At 40.2% G+C, this 16545-nt stretch overlaps 1 protein-coding gene across 1 annotated transcript; it reads right to left on the reverse strand.

The window, feature by feature from the left end:
• Positions 1-243: 243 nt before the first annotated feature.
• LOC133459617 (claudin-4-like) lies at positions 244-9204 on the reverse strand. The gene is made up of 2 exons (XM_061739747.1): positions 8573-9204; positions 244-1962 (listed from the first exon to the last, which is right to left on the reverse strand). The coding sequence occupies exons 1-2, from the start codon at positions 9051-9053 to the stop codon at positions 1310-1312; spliced, it is 1134 nt and encodes a 377-aa protein (XP_061595731.1). The 5' UTR covers positions 9054-9204; the 3' UTR covers positions 244-1309.
• Positions 9205-16545: the final 7341 nt, after the last annotated feature.

Raw genomic sequence — 16545 nt, forward strand, 5'->3', positions numbered from 1 at the left:
CAGCCAAATAAAGTTAGCGCTGCCTGCCACATCTAAACATCATGGATCTCTGGATAAACTGACACATGAATTTAACTCAGCTGCCAGCTAAACAAAGAAGCACAACTCCCCAGGCCCATCCCAACTCCCAGCCTCACGGGTGTTTGATTTGGCCACATCCTTGTTTGTTTTTTTGTGGTAGATTATCTTCCCCCCCTCCACACCCCCCCACACCCTCAAAAAAAGCAAAATGGTTTCCCTTTTTGTCTTACAATGGAGACTTTTATTTAAATGTTCATAACCTAAGGCACAAAAAGAGAGCGGCTGTATCAAAAAATGTGATAAAAATTAAACTAAAAACAGGGATGTGAAACAGATCATATCTTAATTTGGACACAAACACAAACAATATTTAGCTGTAACACCCCTCCATCCCCCAAATTGGTGATGGGTATTTGTTAGAATTTGATAGAATATGACAAAAAACTGTACCATAATGACTGAAACTGAGACACAATGCATCAATATGAAAACAAAAACAAAAACAACAATCACCTGAAAACATAAAATACGTTACAAATGCATTTTTTTTTTACATAAATGTACAACAAACTCACAACTATGGATATATAAAAAGAATTGTCTTTGAACTGAACTAAGTCTTTCTGATTTAATCAAACAGTGGAGCTGTGAGATGAAGATAAAACCCTTTCCTGGGGCAGCAATCCACGCGTAGTTTCAGTCGTGGCAGAAACCCACTTAAGCAAATATAACATGCAAAATGTGCACACACACACGCACACACACACACTTGCACGCAACAAACAATTACAGAAGCAAATCCATGTAAAATGAAACCTGGCTCTTCACACAATGTTTGAACAGCAAGTTTCAGTGAAATACAACACCAAGCAGCAGGTCACAGGTACGCAGGCAGGAAGCAGGTGTTACTCACGGCATTACAGGAGCTGCTAGAATTAATACAACATTTATTGAAACACCTCAAAAATATACATTTTGCAGAACAGCAGACCACCACGCTCCCTTTGAGGAGCGTTTACGATAAGATTAAAGGATGTAAATGAACATTAGCCAGAAGCAAAGGAGATAGAGCAGTAGCTATTTGTACACACAAATGTCTTCATCTCGGAGTCTTTTAGGGAGGTTTTACCTTGTGGTTTCAGACTGAACAAAAACAAAACCCCAAAACAACCATCCACTCATCCACACGCAGACATACATGAGCAACAATATACAATAACCAAAAAAATAACAATATGCAACAGGCACTTTCATTTGACCTAACTTTCCACGTCAGTTTCTTTCCTGTTTAAACATAGTCCTTCCTGTCGTACCCTCCACCGCTGGTGCTGCGCGGGGCAGAGTAGGCCATCCGTGGGGGCTTGTACTTCTTCTCTTTTGGCGGGCAGCTGCTGCACAGTATTGCCCCTCCAATCAGGAGCAGGCCGGCTGCTCCCCAGCCTAGGTAGAGGGACGCCCCGAGCTCCCTCTTCTGTGCATTGATCAGGACGGGATTGTAGAAATCCCTGATGAGGACATGGGCGGTCCAGGAAACAGGGATGAGGACCAAAAGGCCAGCCAGGACAAAGAAGATCCCCGAGATGATCATAACTTTGGCCTTGGACGGCTCGTCGTCGATGCAGTTGGTACACTTGGCTCCGACGATGGAGATCATGACCCCCAACACACCGAGTATGATGGAGATGATCATCATGGCCCTGGAGGCCTGCAGCTCCTGAGGCAGCGCCAGCAGCGAGTCGTAGACCTTGCACTGCATCTGGCCCGTGCTCTGGGTGACACAGTTCATCCACAAACCCTCCGAGATCTCCTGAGAGGTGACGATGTTGGCTCCGATGAAGGCTGTCACCCTCCACATAGGCAGGGCGCATGACACTATCGTAATGGCAAATCCAACGAATCCTAAAGCAATTCCCACAATCTCCATACCCATCGACATGTTGGCTTTTTGTTTGGCAAACGAAACCGAGTTGAAACAGGCGGTCCTTTGAATTTCCAGCAAATGCAGCCTTGTCTTGTGGAGGTTGTGCACCTTTGAGAGGGTGTGGCGTGGCTATAGGATGCTGCTACAGAAACAAGAGATCTTTTATACATCAGGAGAACAAGGAGGAGTCCTCTGGCGATGATGTCAGCAGGAGGCTGTCTTCACGGATGCACAGACACACACACACACACAGAAACAGCACCTGTCCATGCACAGTGGAGGAGGGGGGCAGGAGGAAAGGCAAGAGAGAAAGGATGTGGCTAGAAGCAGTTGGCCGTGCGTGTGTGTGTGTGTGTGTGTGTCTGTGGTGTAAATGTTTAGGCAAAAACTCTTAACTTGATGAAGGGCCGTCTGAAGTGTTGTGTAAAGTAAAGGACTGACCAAACACTGATGCTCTCAGTACAGAGGGAGGAAAAGTTCTACTGAAGTAAACTCACTAACAAAACACAAGTCCTGACTCACATGCAGAAGTTAGGGTCAGCGTAAACACAGACGTTTCTTGTTCCTTAAACTTTGAACTGCACATTGTTGTTGGTGAGGACAGAAAGATGAGCACACACACGTCAGCCCCAACACAAAGACTGGCCCTATCTTTTTCTTTTTTAACTTCCGTGTTCCAGTTGTCAGGGATTTCTAAAATGTCACAATTCAGCGATAGGAAAACAATCCCAATACTCTGCTGGACAGAAACCGGTATAACTGGACCAAGAGCAAATATGAGCCGGGTGAAAGCATAACAGGAATTGCTGTGAATCCTTGAGCATATAGACCGTGTGGTCCCAGGATTGGTGAGACTCTCACCAAACATCACTCACCTGTGGCTGAGAAGGCTTCCTTCACCACGTGAACACACCTCAAACCTCTAGTTTCATCATTGCTTGCCGAGTTGTAGCTCGACTCGTACTTTTCACAGGATTGTTGACAAAAAAAATGTCAAAAGATTGTAATTGGTCATGTTTGGTGTGAATTAAGTTACTCATTAACTGACAGATTGGTCACTTAATACGGCGATTAGAAGAACTTGAAAATAAAATCTTTGACAGCATACCTGCACAAAAAGTTATGATATTAAAAAAAAACAACACTCCAAAAATGTACCATTTCCATATGTGGAGTGAAGTTGTGGAACAGTTTGGGTGCAGAGCTCAAGCAATGTCCAAGCATGAGCCAGTTCAAACAGCGGTACAAACATATGGTTTTCACAGGATACAGGGAGGATGAAGGGCTTTGACAATCACAGGTGTTTCCACATCATTTAGTCACTTGTTTACTCACATTATTTATTGTCTTTGTTGTAAATGTGTACATATGTAATGTAAATATGTAATATGATACTGAAATCAACTGAGGATAGTCATTTCTGAGAAGGGAGAAGGGGTAGGATTAAATAAGCATATGCTTTCTACTCCTTTTCGGACATGGTAACAGTGTTTTGTTTTATTTATGGTTGTTTTGACTATTTTGACTTATGTGTTATTTTATGTTTTCCCATGTTCGGAATAAAGCTTCCATTCATTCGTTCGTTCGTTCGTTCGTTCGTTCGTTCGTTCGTTCGTTCGTTCGTTCGTTCGTTCGTTCGTTCGTTCGTTCGTTCGTTCGTTCGTTAATTCGTTCATTCGTTAATTCATTCATTCGTTAATTCATTCATTCATTCATTCATTCAACTGCCAATGGGAGCATAAGCAATAGAGAATATCCTCTTGTGAATTTTTTCTTTTTTTTTTTTTTTTTTACAGAGTGCTATTTTTACTTTTACTTAAGTAAATGATTTGATTACTTCAATAACAAACTAATTTAGTGTGGACGTCACATACACATGTTTCAAAAAAAGTCCTCCCAGCGCGAGTTTGGGGCAAACGTAGCCCACGTATAAACAGAGCTGGACAATCGGGTATTTGGTGTGTCATCAAGAGCATCTCCAGTGTATATGCAACAACATTAGCTGCAGTATGTCCACTTGAATAACGGCATGTGGGCTCGTAGTTCTACCAGTACAGAACCACAAACGGAGACGTTCTTTTCATTTGGTTGAAGCACGCTTCCGTCCATCAGGGCTCTGCTGACGCCTCCCCCAGCTCTCTGTGGGTGACAGGCAGGGGGACGGTGGCCGAGACCCACCATTGCTGAAAATAAAAGTAACGCTGCAAACAGAAACAAACGCTGTTGCAAATTAAATAAACGCTTAGCAAATAAAATAAACGCTTAGCAAATAAAATAAACGCTGCAAATAAAATTAAAAAACGGCGCAAATAAAAAAGCCACAACGGAAGTGAATTACCGGGGACTATTTTTTTGATGATGCACCGGTGTTGCACATTAAAAATTACACGTAGCGACGTTGAACACTAACCTTTTCACTTATTTTCTTCTCGTTGTTCTTCTTATTCCTCACTCTTCTTATTCCTTCCTTTTCACTTAAGTCCTCTTCGTCTTCTTCTTCTCCTCTCACGTAAAAAACACCGATGCATCAGCAAAAATAGTCCCCGGTAATTCACTTCCGTTGTGGCTTTTTTATTTACGTCGTTTTTTTCAAATTTGCAGCGGCGTTTCTTTATATTTGCAGCGTTTCTTTTATTTGCAGCGGCGTTTGTTTTTATTGTCAGCGTTTATTTTATGTGAAAAGCGTTTATTTTATTTGCAGCTGCGTTTCTTTTTATTTGCAGCGTTTCTTTAATTTTCCGCAATGGCGGGTCTCGGCCACCGTACAGGGGGACGGCCCGGGCCGGTCACCGGCCCAGTGTAGGGCCACAGACAGACAAACAACCATATGCACTCACACTCAACAGGCAACTTATGTCATCAATTATTCTGACATAAATGTATTCTGGAGGAAGCAAAGGTACCTGCGAGCTCGGGGGGAACTTGCTTTGTTGTGTTATACAAACATTTATGCTGCACTAATACAGATGTACTATACAACTATGGCCTATTTTGAGTTAAGCAAATTATTTAATATTTATCTAAAAAGAAACGTATTAGCTTCTCAGCAGCATGAAGCAGTAACACTCGGACCTTGGCCAAAATACTTTTAAAAGCTGAGATATTTTTCATCTGGAAACTCTTCCAGACAACCCAGACTTACTGCCATGAGTCATGATCAACCTAAGATAGCTCTTAAATTGATTTACTTTTTTGTAACTCTGATTGTAATGTGTCCTGATTTGGGGGTCCACTCCTTAATGATCTAAATGTTTTCCACCCGTCATTCATTTTTCTCAGTGAAGAGCAATGAACTCCAAACTGGTAAGGGTTGAGAGGAAATGACCTTATAACCATTACTGGAGTTAAGGGGGGATGGGAGGGATGGCATCGCCCCTGGAATAAAAACGGTCCAAATCATCCCCCCTGTAAAACTGCCATCCCCCCTTTCCATCCCTTATGTCATTTCATCAATGAATGTGGTTTTACTGCTATTTCAACATTTAGAGTCATCACCAGAAAAATAATACCAGAAAAATGTGACAATTTTCACCTGTTTCAGGTAAATTTTCACTTGAAATAAGTAGAAAAATCTGCCAGTGGGACAAGATTTATCTTCTTTTTACAAGCAAAAAAATCTTGTTCCACTGGCAGATTTTTCTACTTATTTCAAGTGAAAATCTACTTGAAACAGGTGAAAATTGTTGTTTTTTTCCAGTGATGAGTCTTGTTTTAAGTGTAATGATATTTTTTTACTAAAATGAGACATTTTAACTAGAAATAAGACAAATATTCTTGTTAAGATTTTGAGTTTTTGCAGTGATCCATTTTACTTATCCTGTGAAGGACAGAGTCATATTGATAAGTTCAGAAAACAGTTTTTTATTGTTGTGTTTTGATGTATTTGATGTAAGCCCAGTGGATATTTAAAGCTTACAGAAGGCTGCATTTAACTGCTGCTATGTCATTCCTGCAGTATTTCTGCAGGTGTTTTGGTCAATGCTATTATTTGTAATATATTATATTATTTATAATCAGCACAAATTATCTGTCCTCATATGATAAAATCCACCATCCCCCCTGATTTTTTTTTCCAACTCGAGTACTGCTTATAACCATTACCGAAGCTGCTTCTTCAAGATGATGCTGATGTCTTTCCTCATTGACATTGTGTTCACGGACATCAAACTGCCAGAACTTTCTACTTTCACAGAGACAGTCTCACGTGTGATCAGTGGTGGACAGTAACGGAGTAAATTTACTTGAGTACTGTACTTAAGTACATATCCAGAGGATGTGTACTTTACTTGAGTATTAGATTTATTTGGTACTTATTACTCTTACTTGAATACATTTCCAAGACAAATATTTTTACTTTTACTCGAGTAAATTTCTAGGAAGGCATAAAAGTACTCGTTACTTTCAGGTCTGCTCTTTTTTCTTCTTCCCTAAAATCGTATTGGACACAAGCTGTTTTTGTCAAAGGAGGAGACCTATCACAGTGCACGCTCTCCACTGGGATGTACGTAAAGCGGAAATACGTCAAGCCTCCTCAAAACGATACCGCCAAAGAAGCCTGCGTTTGTCAAGACAGAGCCGCAACAAGTCAAGACATAGCTGCAACAATGGCTACAACATTGAGTTATTGAAAGCAGAGATGTAGTTTTTTGTAAAACAGTGGTCTTTGAGGGGGATCCAGACTTAGTTGGATGGTGCAGGTTCATTTGGTTTCAGTTCATGATTGTTAATAAACTCTGCAGCATCTGCTGTCCTCTTATGATCCCATTCATTTGATTTGTTTTTGGTGTTTTTCTGCAGGTTTTATATAACATTGTGGTTCTAAAAGCAGCACATCAGTGCAGCTGGTTCCAAAGAGTTAATTCTCAGAAACAATAGTTAAAAGATCCTTAAATAAATTTAGAAAAAATATAGTAATTTACTGATGTGGAAAATAAGAAATTTACTCTTACTCTTACTTTTACTTAAAGTAAATTTAAAAGCATTTACTTTTGGATACTTAAGTACCTTTAAAAGCAAGTACTTCTCTACTCTTACTCGAGTAATATTTTGACTGAGCTACTTTTACTTGTAACGGAGTAAATTTTGACCAGTAGTATTTGTACTCTTACTCAAGTACTGGGGTCGAGTACTCTGTCCACCTCTGCGTGTGATGGATACATTGATCAAGTGTATTTCACTACCAGCCCTTTACCCCCTTAATTCCAGTGAGAGTAGATGTACTTCAACTACACGCTTGAATAAATAACGTCACTTTGTAATATTTCACTGTGGTTGTATTGGCCTAAATATTGAAAGCACTAGCAGAAATACAGTACCCACTGGTTTTTCTATTAGCTTTGGGGGTCCCGTTTTGCTCTCAAACTAGTTCTAATAACTTCAATAAAAACAATGTTCCCCTGATGTTGAACGGTGTTCATTCAGCGCTGCTCCGAAGGTTAGATGTTGATAACTTGCCAGTCACGCTGGTCCATGATGTCACACAGGTCGTCTGATAGAACTGAAATCATTTGACTATTCAAAAACGGGTAGAGCAGGCGTCTGCGGTTCAGTCAGGAACTCACCCGCTGAACAGAAAGACTTGCAACATTCAACTTCCTCATCTTTTCTACATTACACAAGCTTCAGCTCAGTTTAAATATGAAGTGACCTTAACCAATTTCAAAGTAGGATCAAATACACAAAGACAATGTTTGACTGTAGAAATCCTGATTAGTTTATTCTCTAAGTTACCTGGCGGATGTAAAAACAAGGCATTTGCATTCACAGTCTCATATTATCCAAGTGTCTTGTACTCTCAGGAAACATGACCAAATTAGTACGAAGAGAAGTTATGTTTTGTATTTCAAGAAATCCTTGAAGTGTTTATTTTTTGTCACAGCTTGATCAGTCATATCTTACATTTGTGACTCAGTTTATATCTGCGTTAAATAAAAACATAAAGACAAACTTGCCATGAAAGCTCCAGTTACAGCAGTCTTTGAGAATATGATTATATGTACAAACAGATCAATAGAATAAAAACCACAATGACAAACATCCACAAGAATTGACATATTAGCACAAATAAATATATAAAATAGCAGCTTTCCTCTGCAATAATAATAAACTACTGTCTTAAACATCTTGCCATTTTTAGTGTTTTTCTTTTTTTGGAATCATATCAATGTTTACATTTGCTCACTTTTGACCAAGTCTTAATGTAAACATTATCAATGTCATGTCATCAACCAACTTCCAAATCCATTCAGATGTGTAAAAAAAAGTAGATTATGGCCACACACTTATGGCTCTGGATATCTGGCTCTTTCACTCCTTCCTTGGAGTAAATAGTGTGATCATACTCATTGACGATGAGCAAATCATCAAAATACATGTAAAAATGATGCAAAGAGAGTTTCTTTCTTTCCTAATCCCTCAGCGGTCTCGTTCTCCGTCGTCAAACGTAGTCTTTTCTGTGGTATGAGCTCTGGGCCGTGGACCTGGGAGCAGCAGAGTATGCTATACGACTCTGGGGGGGTAAGCTGTACCTAAGCTGTGGTTTCTCCTGCTGTGGTGGACAGCTGCAGCAGAGGATGGACCCCCCGACCAGCAGCAGGGCCGAGGCGGCCCATCCCAGATACAGCGCCGCGCCGATCTCCATCTTCTGCCCAGAGGGGATGAGTGGACTGTAGAACTCAATGATGATGGTGTGCGCTGACCAGGAAACCGGCACCAGTAGTGCCAGAGCTGCGGCGATGAACGCCGCTCCAGAGGAGATCAGCACCCTGGCTTTGACTCCCTCTTCTTCAATGCAGTTGGTGCACTTTGCCCCCACCATGGATATGAGAATGGCCACCACGCCAACGATGATGGTGATGACGGTGAGCGCCCTGGCGGCCTGCAGGTCCTGAGGCAGCGCCAGCATGGAGTCGTAGACCTTGCACTGCATCTGGCCTGTGCTCTGGAACACGCAGCTCATCCACAGACCCTCCCAGTACACCTGGGCGGTGACGATGTTGGCCCCGATGAAGGCGGACACCCTCCACATAGGCATCGCACAGCTGACGACGCTCAGCAACCAGCCCAGCACGGACAGACTGATGCCAACCAGCTCCAGTCCAAGTGACGGCATCGTTTAGCCTTGTTGTACGTCCTTTCCTTCTTCTAAAATCAACCAAAGTCTTTCTTTCACTGCAACTATCTCCTACAGCTGTATCCGCTGCACCTGTTGCTGCTCGCACAAGCTTTCTGCATTCGTGCCGCTCAGGTGTTTCCCAGGGATCTGCTGCTCTTAAGGAGGGAAAATCCTTTTATCACACAGTGGTCCAGCCCTCCTACTGTAGGAGATGACTTCATCTATCGACACCAAGCCAATCCGGTGAGTACTGGGCCTCATTTACTACCTGGGTGTGTTGTTTTCACGGTTTCTCAAGTCAGTTAACCTTTTGCCCATGGTAGCTCCAGGTGTATCGTTTTATTGCTCTCACGAGGTAATGAGTGACCAGGCTGGAGCTGGTTTTCCGGCTGATATGTGACCTAATTCAACTGTAACAGATCCACAAGCAGGCTTTATAGAAGATGTGTGCATGAGCAGTTTGTGTGTTTGACTGTGTCTCCACAGAATGGGGAACATAAAGAATAAATTCAAGACAAATTAAATTTAGGCAGACGTTTATGTCCTGCCGTGTCCTTGTTTTTGTTCCAAGTTTTGTTGCCATCGTTTTTTACAGCCTTGAACAATAAAGAAACACCTACCATCTTCTCTCGGCCACACAGTTACTTAGTAACACTGGAGTTAATGACAAACCACTAAAGCCCAAAAATATGTCATTTACTGTGCCGGTTTTGCATCAGATGAACTTTTAAAATGTTTATATGGAAGAGAAACATTTTTCTTCACTAGTTAAGCTAAATCTATGTTAACTGCAGCATCCAGTGACCTTGAAGCAACAATAGTGTGATATAAGTTGAAAAAAGTGAAAACTTTACTATCTGCAGCCGAACACCTCAGTAATTACACAACACAAAAAAATAAATCACCAGCAAAATCAGTTGTATCAAAAAGATATCTAAACACGTTCTCGCAGATGTCACTTTGGATAAAAGCATCTGCTAAATGACAGTAGTAGTAGGAATTTGTTTTTTTGCAAGTTTACAGTTTACTTCATCAACTTCTGCTTCAGCTACAAGGCCAAGTCGTGCTCACAAACAAAGGTGTTGCATAACCTGCAAATAAAAAAGAAGGTGGTGGGAAATTAACTAAAAAAGGTTGTTTCAAACATGACTGAGGGGCAACATGAAGAGCCCACGTGAAGCAGCAAAAGGACAGAACTTACGGCAAAAACGTAACTTGGAAATGGACATAATAGATTGTCTTTAAAGCAGACTGAAGCAACACTGAGCAAGAATTTAACATAGCAAATTGATGCACAAATGAGTTTCCAAGTGGGCGTAAGATGTCTGTATATGTAAGTAGGTTAACACTTTTACCCAGGTGATAACGGCAGACCTTGTTGCCACTATCACTGTCTGTATACGTGTACATTTTATCAGAATTGATTATTACTTCATCACCGCTGCAGAGGAAAAGCTAACCCGCTAATCACCATTACTTAAAGGTTACAAAAGGCCATTCATGGAGGTAATCCTGTTTTAGGAAGCAAACAACTCATTCAACCGTCAATACCATTAACATTTTGTCTGCACGCTTAAAAAAGGAAAATTTTATTGTAAACACAAATTCTATGTGTTGTAGGCAACATGGCATTTTTTAATATGGATTCTATAGATTGATGTTAATCATTCATCTGTGTTCACTAGCCTGTTGCTAAAATTGGTTTGGGTCTGTTCTCATGGACTTCATAAATATAACATTTGTGAATCAATAAAGATATACTGTGGCATTTATTACAGTTACTTCTTCATTATGTGACTTGCCCTGTGAACCCAAACACTGAGCAAACATGGGAGAGTTAAAGAAGAGGGGCCACGTCTGACTCTTGTCTGACGGGAATCATGCAGGTAAATTATGCAATTTTTTTGTTTGCATGAAAAAAGTTAAGCATCCCTTGATGCCAAGGATTATTCACTGGGACTGAAGTTAGGAGAGCCCTGGCCCACTATAACGCTTGTAGCTGCCACTGTGAATGAACTAAAGAGAACTTTCGACCAGTCCCCAAGGCGATCGTCACTCAGCTGAGTAAAATGACTTGTTTGATGCCAAAACCTTGACATTTCTGATACAGACTACTAGGGTATCGAGAGGACATAGGTTTGAAATGGTAAAATAATACAGATCCTGGTATTATCAGAGGTGTCTTCAGTATTCACATTCATTACTCAGGTAGAAGTATAGATACTAGAGTTTAAAAATACTCCTGTAGATGTTGAAGTATCAACTCAAGTTTTTTACTCAAGTAAAAGTATAAAAGTACTGGTTTCAAAACTACTTAAAGTATAAAAGTAAAAGTAATGTAAGGGAGAAAAAAGCCATTAAGGACAAAAGCCATTGAAAATGAATGTATCTTAGTATAATGTAAATATATTAAAGAACCATATATGTGTACTATTGAGCATTAACATGTGTTTCAGAGAGCAGGAGATATGATGATTAGTTGCCTATAAGTATTGTAATGGTGCAAAAAGTCAAACTTCAGAGGCATGTTATCATTTATCCTAACCTTTATTGGAATGTACATCCAAGTTTAGTTGCAGGAATCTGAGGGAACGGATGTAAGAACAAAACTGGACAAGAACATCTGAAACAACCACAACCAAATTCACTCTATCCGGATGGAGCAATTTAACTGGATAGTTTTTTTTTTGAGGCCGAAATGAAATAGAGTAACGAGGCAGATAATTGCGTTAAAATGTAAGGAGTAAAAGTAAAAAGTCGTCTGAAAAACAATTACTTCAGTGAAGTATAGATAACCAAAATTTCTACTTAAGTAAGGTAACGAAGTATTTGTACTTCGTTACTTGACACCTCTGGGTATTATGGGCCTTAAACGAGAAGCCTATTTGGGCCAACTGCACGGTGCTCATGCAACATGGGCTTAGTATGAATTAGCCACATAAAAGTCCAGGGTCCAACTCAGAGTCTGTATGGGCAAATACAGGCAGGGCCCCAATAAAACCTACAGAGAAACCTATCTGGGAGCCACATCTGTGGCCTTCATTTAACTGCTGGCTGGGAAGTATAAGTCAACCATATCAGTCAAGAAAACTTCTGCCTTGGCATTTTGCTTTTCAGAGCTAAAAGGAATGTTGGACTGGAGAGGACCGAAGGGTTAATATTATTAAAAATAGTAATGATAATAATAAAAACCTGAACAAAACAAAACAAAAAAGAGAACTATACACACCCCGAAGCATAAACGCATAATGACATACAACAAAAAAAAATAAACAAAGACACGTTTAAAAAAATGTCAGAATTTTCTCTGATATGAAAATGAAATGATCAGTTATTTTCCCTGACTCTGACAGTTTCTATAGTCACTTATTTTAGCGGCTTTTTGAAAAAAAGGGAACAAAAAGGATGAACATCAGTAAACTGCTTTTACTTTGTGTGAAAATGCTGACATTTGTCTGCTCAGATATGTTGTTCCTGCATTTGTAGACTCAGACAAATGACTTCCTCTAACCCTTCATTTGTTCCAGGTGTTAAACAACATGTTAGTTATATTCATGGCTGAGTTTGACAGTTTGGCATTATTTGAACAGATTAGACTTCTTTACTAATAGAAAAAACAGAGGCACTAACGTTAACTTGGCTGCCTTGCTCCGAGGTCATGTGACCTACTCATAGCATGGCGATATGACCAGTTTGACCTACTGTCAGAATCGGAGATGGAGAGCAGTCTGGAAATAGTCTGCATGTACGTTTGAAAGTGAGAGCCTGGATTACCAGCAGGACATTGAATTTCAGTTCCGTGTCATTGAAACATCACTTTGTTCAGAAATACCCTCCCTCCTCCGGCGGAAGTAAATGTTTAGAAATGCAATTTTAACCAGATGGTTTTATCTCTCACATGAATAGATAATTGGGTTTCAGTCAGCAAAAGATTTAACCCCTTCCTTGTCGATTACTCCTGCAACTCTGTCTGTCTGAGAATACCGATACACACTAGTGCAAACAGACTTATCTATTTGGTTATGGGCCAAGAAAGATTCAGATATTACGCTTGCTTGGATTTGAGACTACTGCCAGCACACCGATCACAGGCTGAAAGATGGTCATAAACATATCCTATCTTCAAATCCTTGCAGGAAGCACCTAGGGATCACATAACGCATAAGGATTGTGGAGAATGATGTAAGGCAAGTAGGTCAAGCTTCAGAATGAGTGATTTAATTTATCTGAACTCATGTATGACTTCTCTGAGTTTTAGAAACCCAGAGAAACCAGTTGCCCTATTAGACCTGTCATTGTTTTCACTTTTTTCCCCTCAATCTCTCATTAAAAAATGTTCACAATGTTTATGAAAAGCTGATTTCAGTGGGTCTTATCATGCTGGTACTGTGACATTAATTATTTACCAAGAAATGAAGCCAAAACAAGCAAACAAACAAAAAACACACGTATGGGTAATACTAAGTATCCCACTAATTCAGTTGCTTATGAATTCACCCTGTAGAGCTGTAGGGGCGGGGCACTGCCAACATTCATGCTTGCCCAATAATGTACATGAAAATTATAAATCTGATTTAGTCAGGAGTGTAGGTTTGATGCTATAAACACTCTTTCCCTTTAGGATGCTAAAAGTTTCACCAGGAATACCATCAGTCACAGCAGCATACTCTATTGGTGCTACAGGAAATTGATAGAGACACGGCTTATTTAAGATTTCTTTTTTTTCTTTGTTTTAATGAAAAACATTTAAATTTCCTATGTTGATATTTGAGTAGCAGCACTTGGAAACCTCTAGACCAGGGGTCGGCAACCCGCGGCTCTAGAGCTGCATGCGGCTCTTTAGCGCCGCCCTAGTGGCTCCCTGGAGCTTTTTCAAAAATGTTGGACTTTTTTTTTCTTTTTTTTCTTCTTTTTTTCCTCTTTTTTTCTTCCTTTTTCCTTTCCTTTTTAATCTCGACATTTCGACTTTTTCTCGACATTTCAACTTTTTTCTCGACATTTCGACTTTTTTATCGAAATTTTGACTTTTTTCTCGACATTTCGACTTTTTTCCCAACCATTTGCCTTCATTCTAAGGCTTATACAATACTTTTCATTTTTTGGGGCTCCAGACATATTTGCTTTTTGTGTTTTTGGTCCAATATGGCTCTTTCAACATTTTGGGTTGCCGACCCCTGCTCTAGGGCATGACATCACAAGTCTACATCTAAAGTCGTTACTACAGAATCCTTTAGGATGTATTTTTTTTTTAAAAACAGCTCACAGCAACAGTGGGGATTCCGTGAGAACTTGAACAAAAACCATCTCAACAGAAACAGGCCAGACAAAGCAAGCCAGGCCGAGAAAAATGGACAGCAGCATGTCAAAACCCGAATATCAAGTAAAGACTAAATCAAACCTCATGAAGAACAAGAAATTAACTCTAAGTCAAACAAAAACAAAGGATCAAGTATTGCAAGGTGTCAATGTGGAATTCAGAGACAAAGTTGCTTTGACGAAAAACTCTCAAATAATGAGGGAGCAGAGGGACACACAGGAGGAAGAGACAGAAGATGAAAAAGAGAGAAAAGTATCTAAAAGCAGAAGTTGGAAGAACTTTGCAGTAATGAACCCGAGGTCAGGAAAACCTGTACTCATCAACAACTGGGTTAGTGAGCCAGCATCAAGCAACCAGACAGGTAAGAGGGACACTCCAACTAGCTGATATATACTGTATATATATATATATATATATATATATATATATATACATATATATATATATATATATATATATATATATATATATATATATATATATATATATATATATATATATATATATATATATAATAAAATTAACATATACATAATCCTAGAACAAAAAGTAAGGACATTTGTGTTTGGTAGATTATTTCTAGTAGATTATTTCTCTGTTGTAACAATGCCTCTTGGCAATAAATGTTATCCTTCTGGAAAGACTGTATATTTCCCTTTGCAATGGTGCCACATTTGTGAGGAATATGCATTTGTGTGGTGAGCAGCAGAGCTGAGCACGGGTTGCACCCGTGAAGAATGCCAAATGTTCTCTCTGCCATAGCCAAACTCTTGGCTCTTGTTTTAAGCTTCTGGCATCCCCAGCTGTTGCCAGTCAGGTGCCAATCAGGCACCTGATCATGTGGAGAAAAACGTTATCCTCAGCGATGAGTCCAGATTCTGCCTACAGCAGTTGGATCATAGCCTCAAAGTTTGGAGAAGACACACAGAACGCTATGCTGATTGCTGCACCGATAGAGTAACATCTTTAAGTGGAGGCAGTGTGATGGTGTGGGCCGGCATCTCACATATAGAAAGATATAAAGATGAGATTCTGAAACCAGTGGCAATCCCATATCTCCACAGTGTAAGACCCAACCCTGTCCTCCAAGATCCTCGCCCCCACAGAGCAGGCTTCATCCGGGACCACCTCCAGAATTTGGGAGTGGAGAGGATGGAATGAGCGGTCAGCAGTCCTGACCTCATCCCCACTGAATACTTGTGGGATCAGCTTGGGAGTGACCAACACAACCACGTGGGCTGACCTGAAAAAAAATGCTGGTTGAAGAACAGGATCCCATCCCACAGCCGTGTGTGGCCAGGCTGGTGACCAGCATGATAATAATAACCCTTAGTATACATGGAAACACACTGAAATGTGGGAGCAATTATGGTTAAGGGCCTTGGTCAGGGACCCAAAGTGGTATATTTTGGTTGCCATCTCCAGGGCTTCAACCTGGGTCCTCCAGACCAAAGCCCACCTCTGTATCCACTAGACCAGTGGTTCCCAACCTTTTTTCCTTGGAGCCCCCCCTACTTGTGTCTAAGACCAGCCGGGCCCCCCGACCCGTACGTACTAGCACCAAAAGAGTAAAGTGATTCGTTCAAAATTTCTAATTGAAATTTTTTTTTACATTAATTATGTTTTTGTGATACATTTCTCTTTGGTTTAACCTGTATGCATATGACTTTGTCTTTCTCTCCTTCATTTTGTGTCACCAATGTATAAAATACACAGAAAATAATTGCAAGGACATAAAATAATTACTGAAAAATGTCTCTTTTAATATGAGAGCAAACATTTTTAACATTTTTCCTTTAACAACCTGTCGGAGTAGTAGTATGATTAAATGTTGAATAATGATATAATAATAATTTATTAAGTTTTTATCCTGCTAAATCACTTAGAAATATATTTTGGTCATTTTAAAATACTAAGTGGGTTTATACACTTGGATTACTGTATTCCATTAGGTGTGTTATTATGATTTTTTATTTATTTAACATGCGCAAATATAATTTGTACAGTTGCATATCCTCAAAGCAGACAAAGTTTCACGTCCTCCCAGAGATCTCTGTCGCCACCCCAGGGGGGGCCCGGACCCCAAGTTGGGAGACACTGCACTAGACTACCACCCCCCATGAGGAGGAGTTACCAGGATGGTGACCAGCATGAGGAGGAGTTACCAGGCTG

The sequence above is a fragment of the Cololabis saira genome, chromosome 14 (assembly GCF_033807715.1).
Source record: "Cololabis saira isolate AMF1-May2022 chromosome 14, fColSai1.1, whole genome shotgun sequence".
Taxonomy (NCBI): domain Eukaryota; kingdom Metazoa; phylum Chordata; class Actinopteri; order Beloniformes; family Belonidae; genus Cololabis; species Cololabis saira.

Excerpts from the sequence above, each read along its gene's own strand:
- LOC133459617 (XM_061739747.1), bottom strand. The coding sequence starts at position 9,053 with ATGCCGTCACTTGGACTGGAGCTGGTTGGCATCAGTCTGTCCGTGCTG. Across the intron at positions 1,963-8,572 it reads TGGGCAGAAGATGGAGATCG|CCAACATGTCGATGGGTATG; the intron begins GCGCGGCGCTGT and ends CCAAACAAAAAG.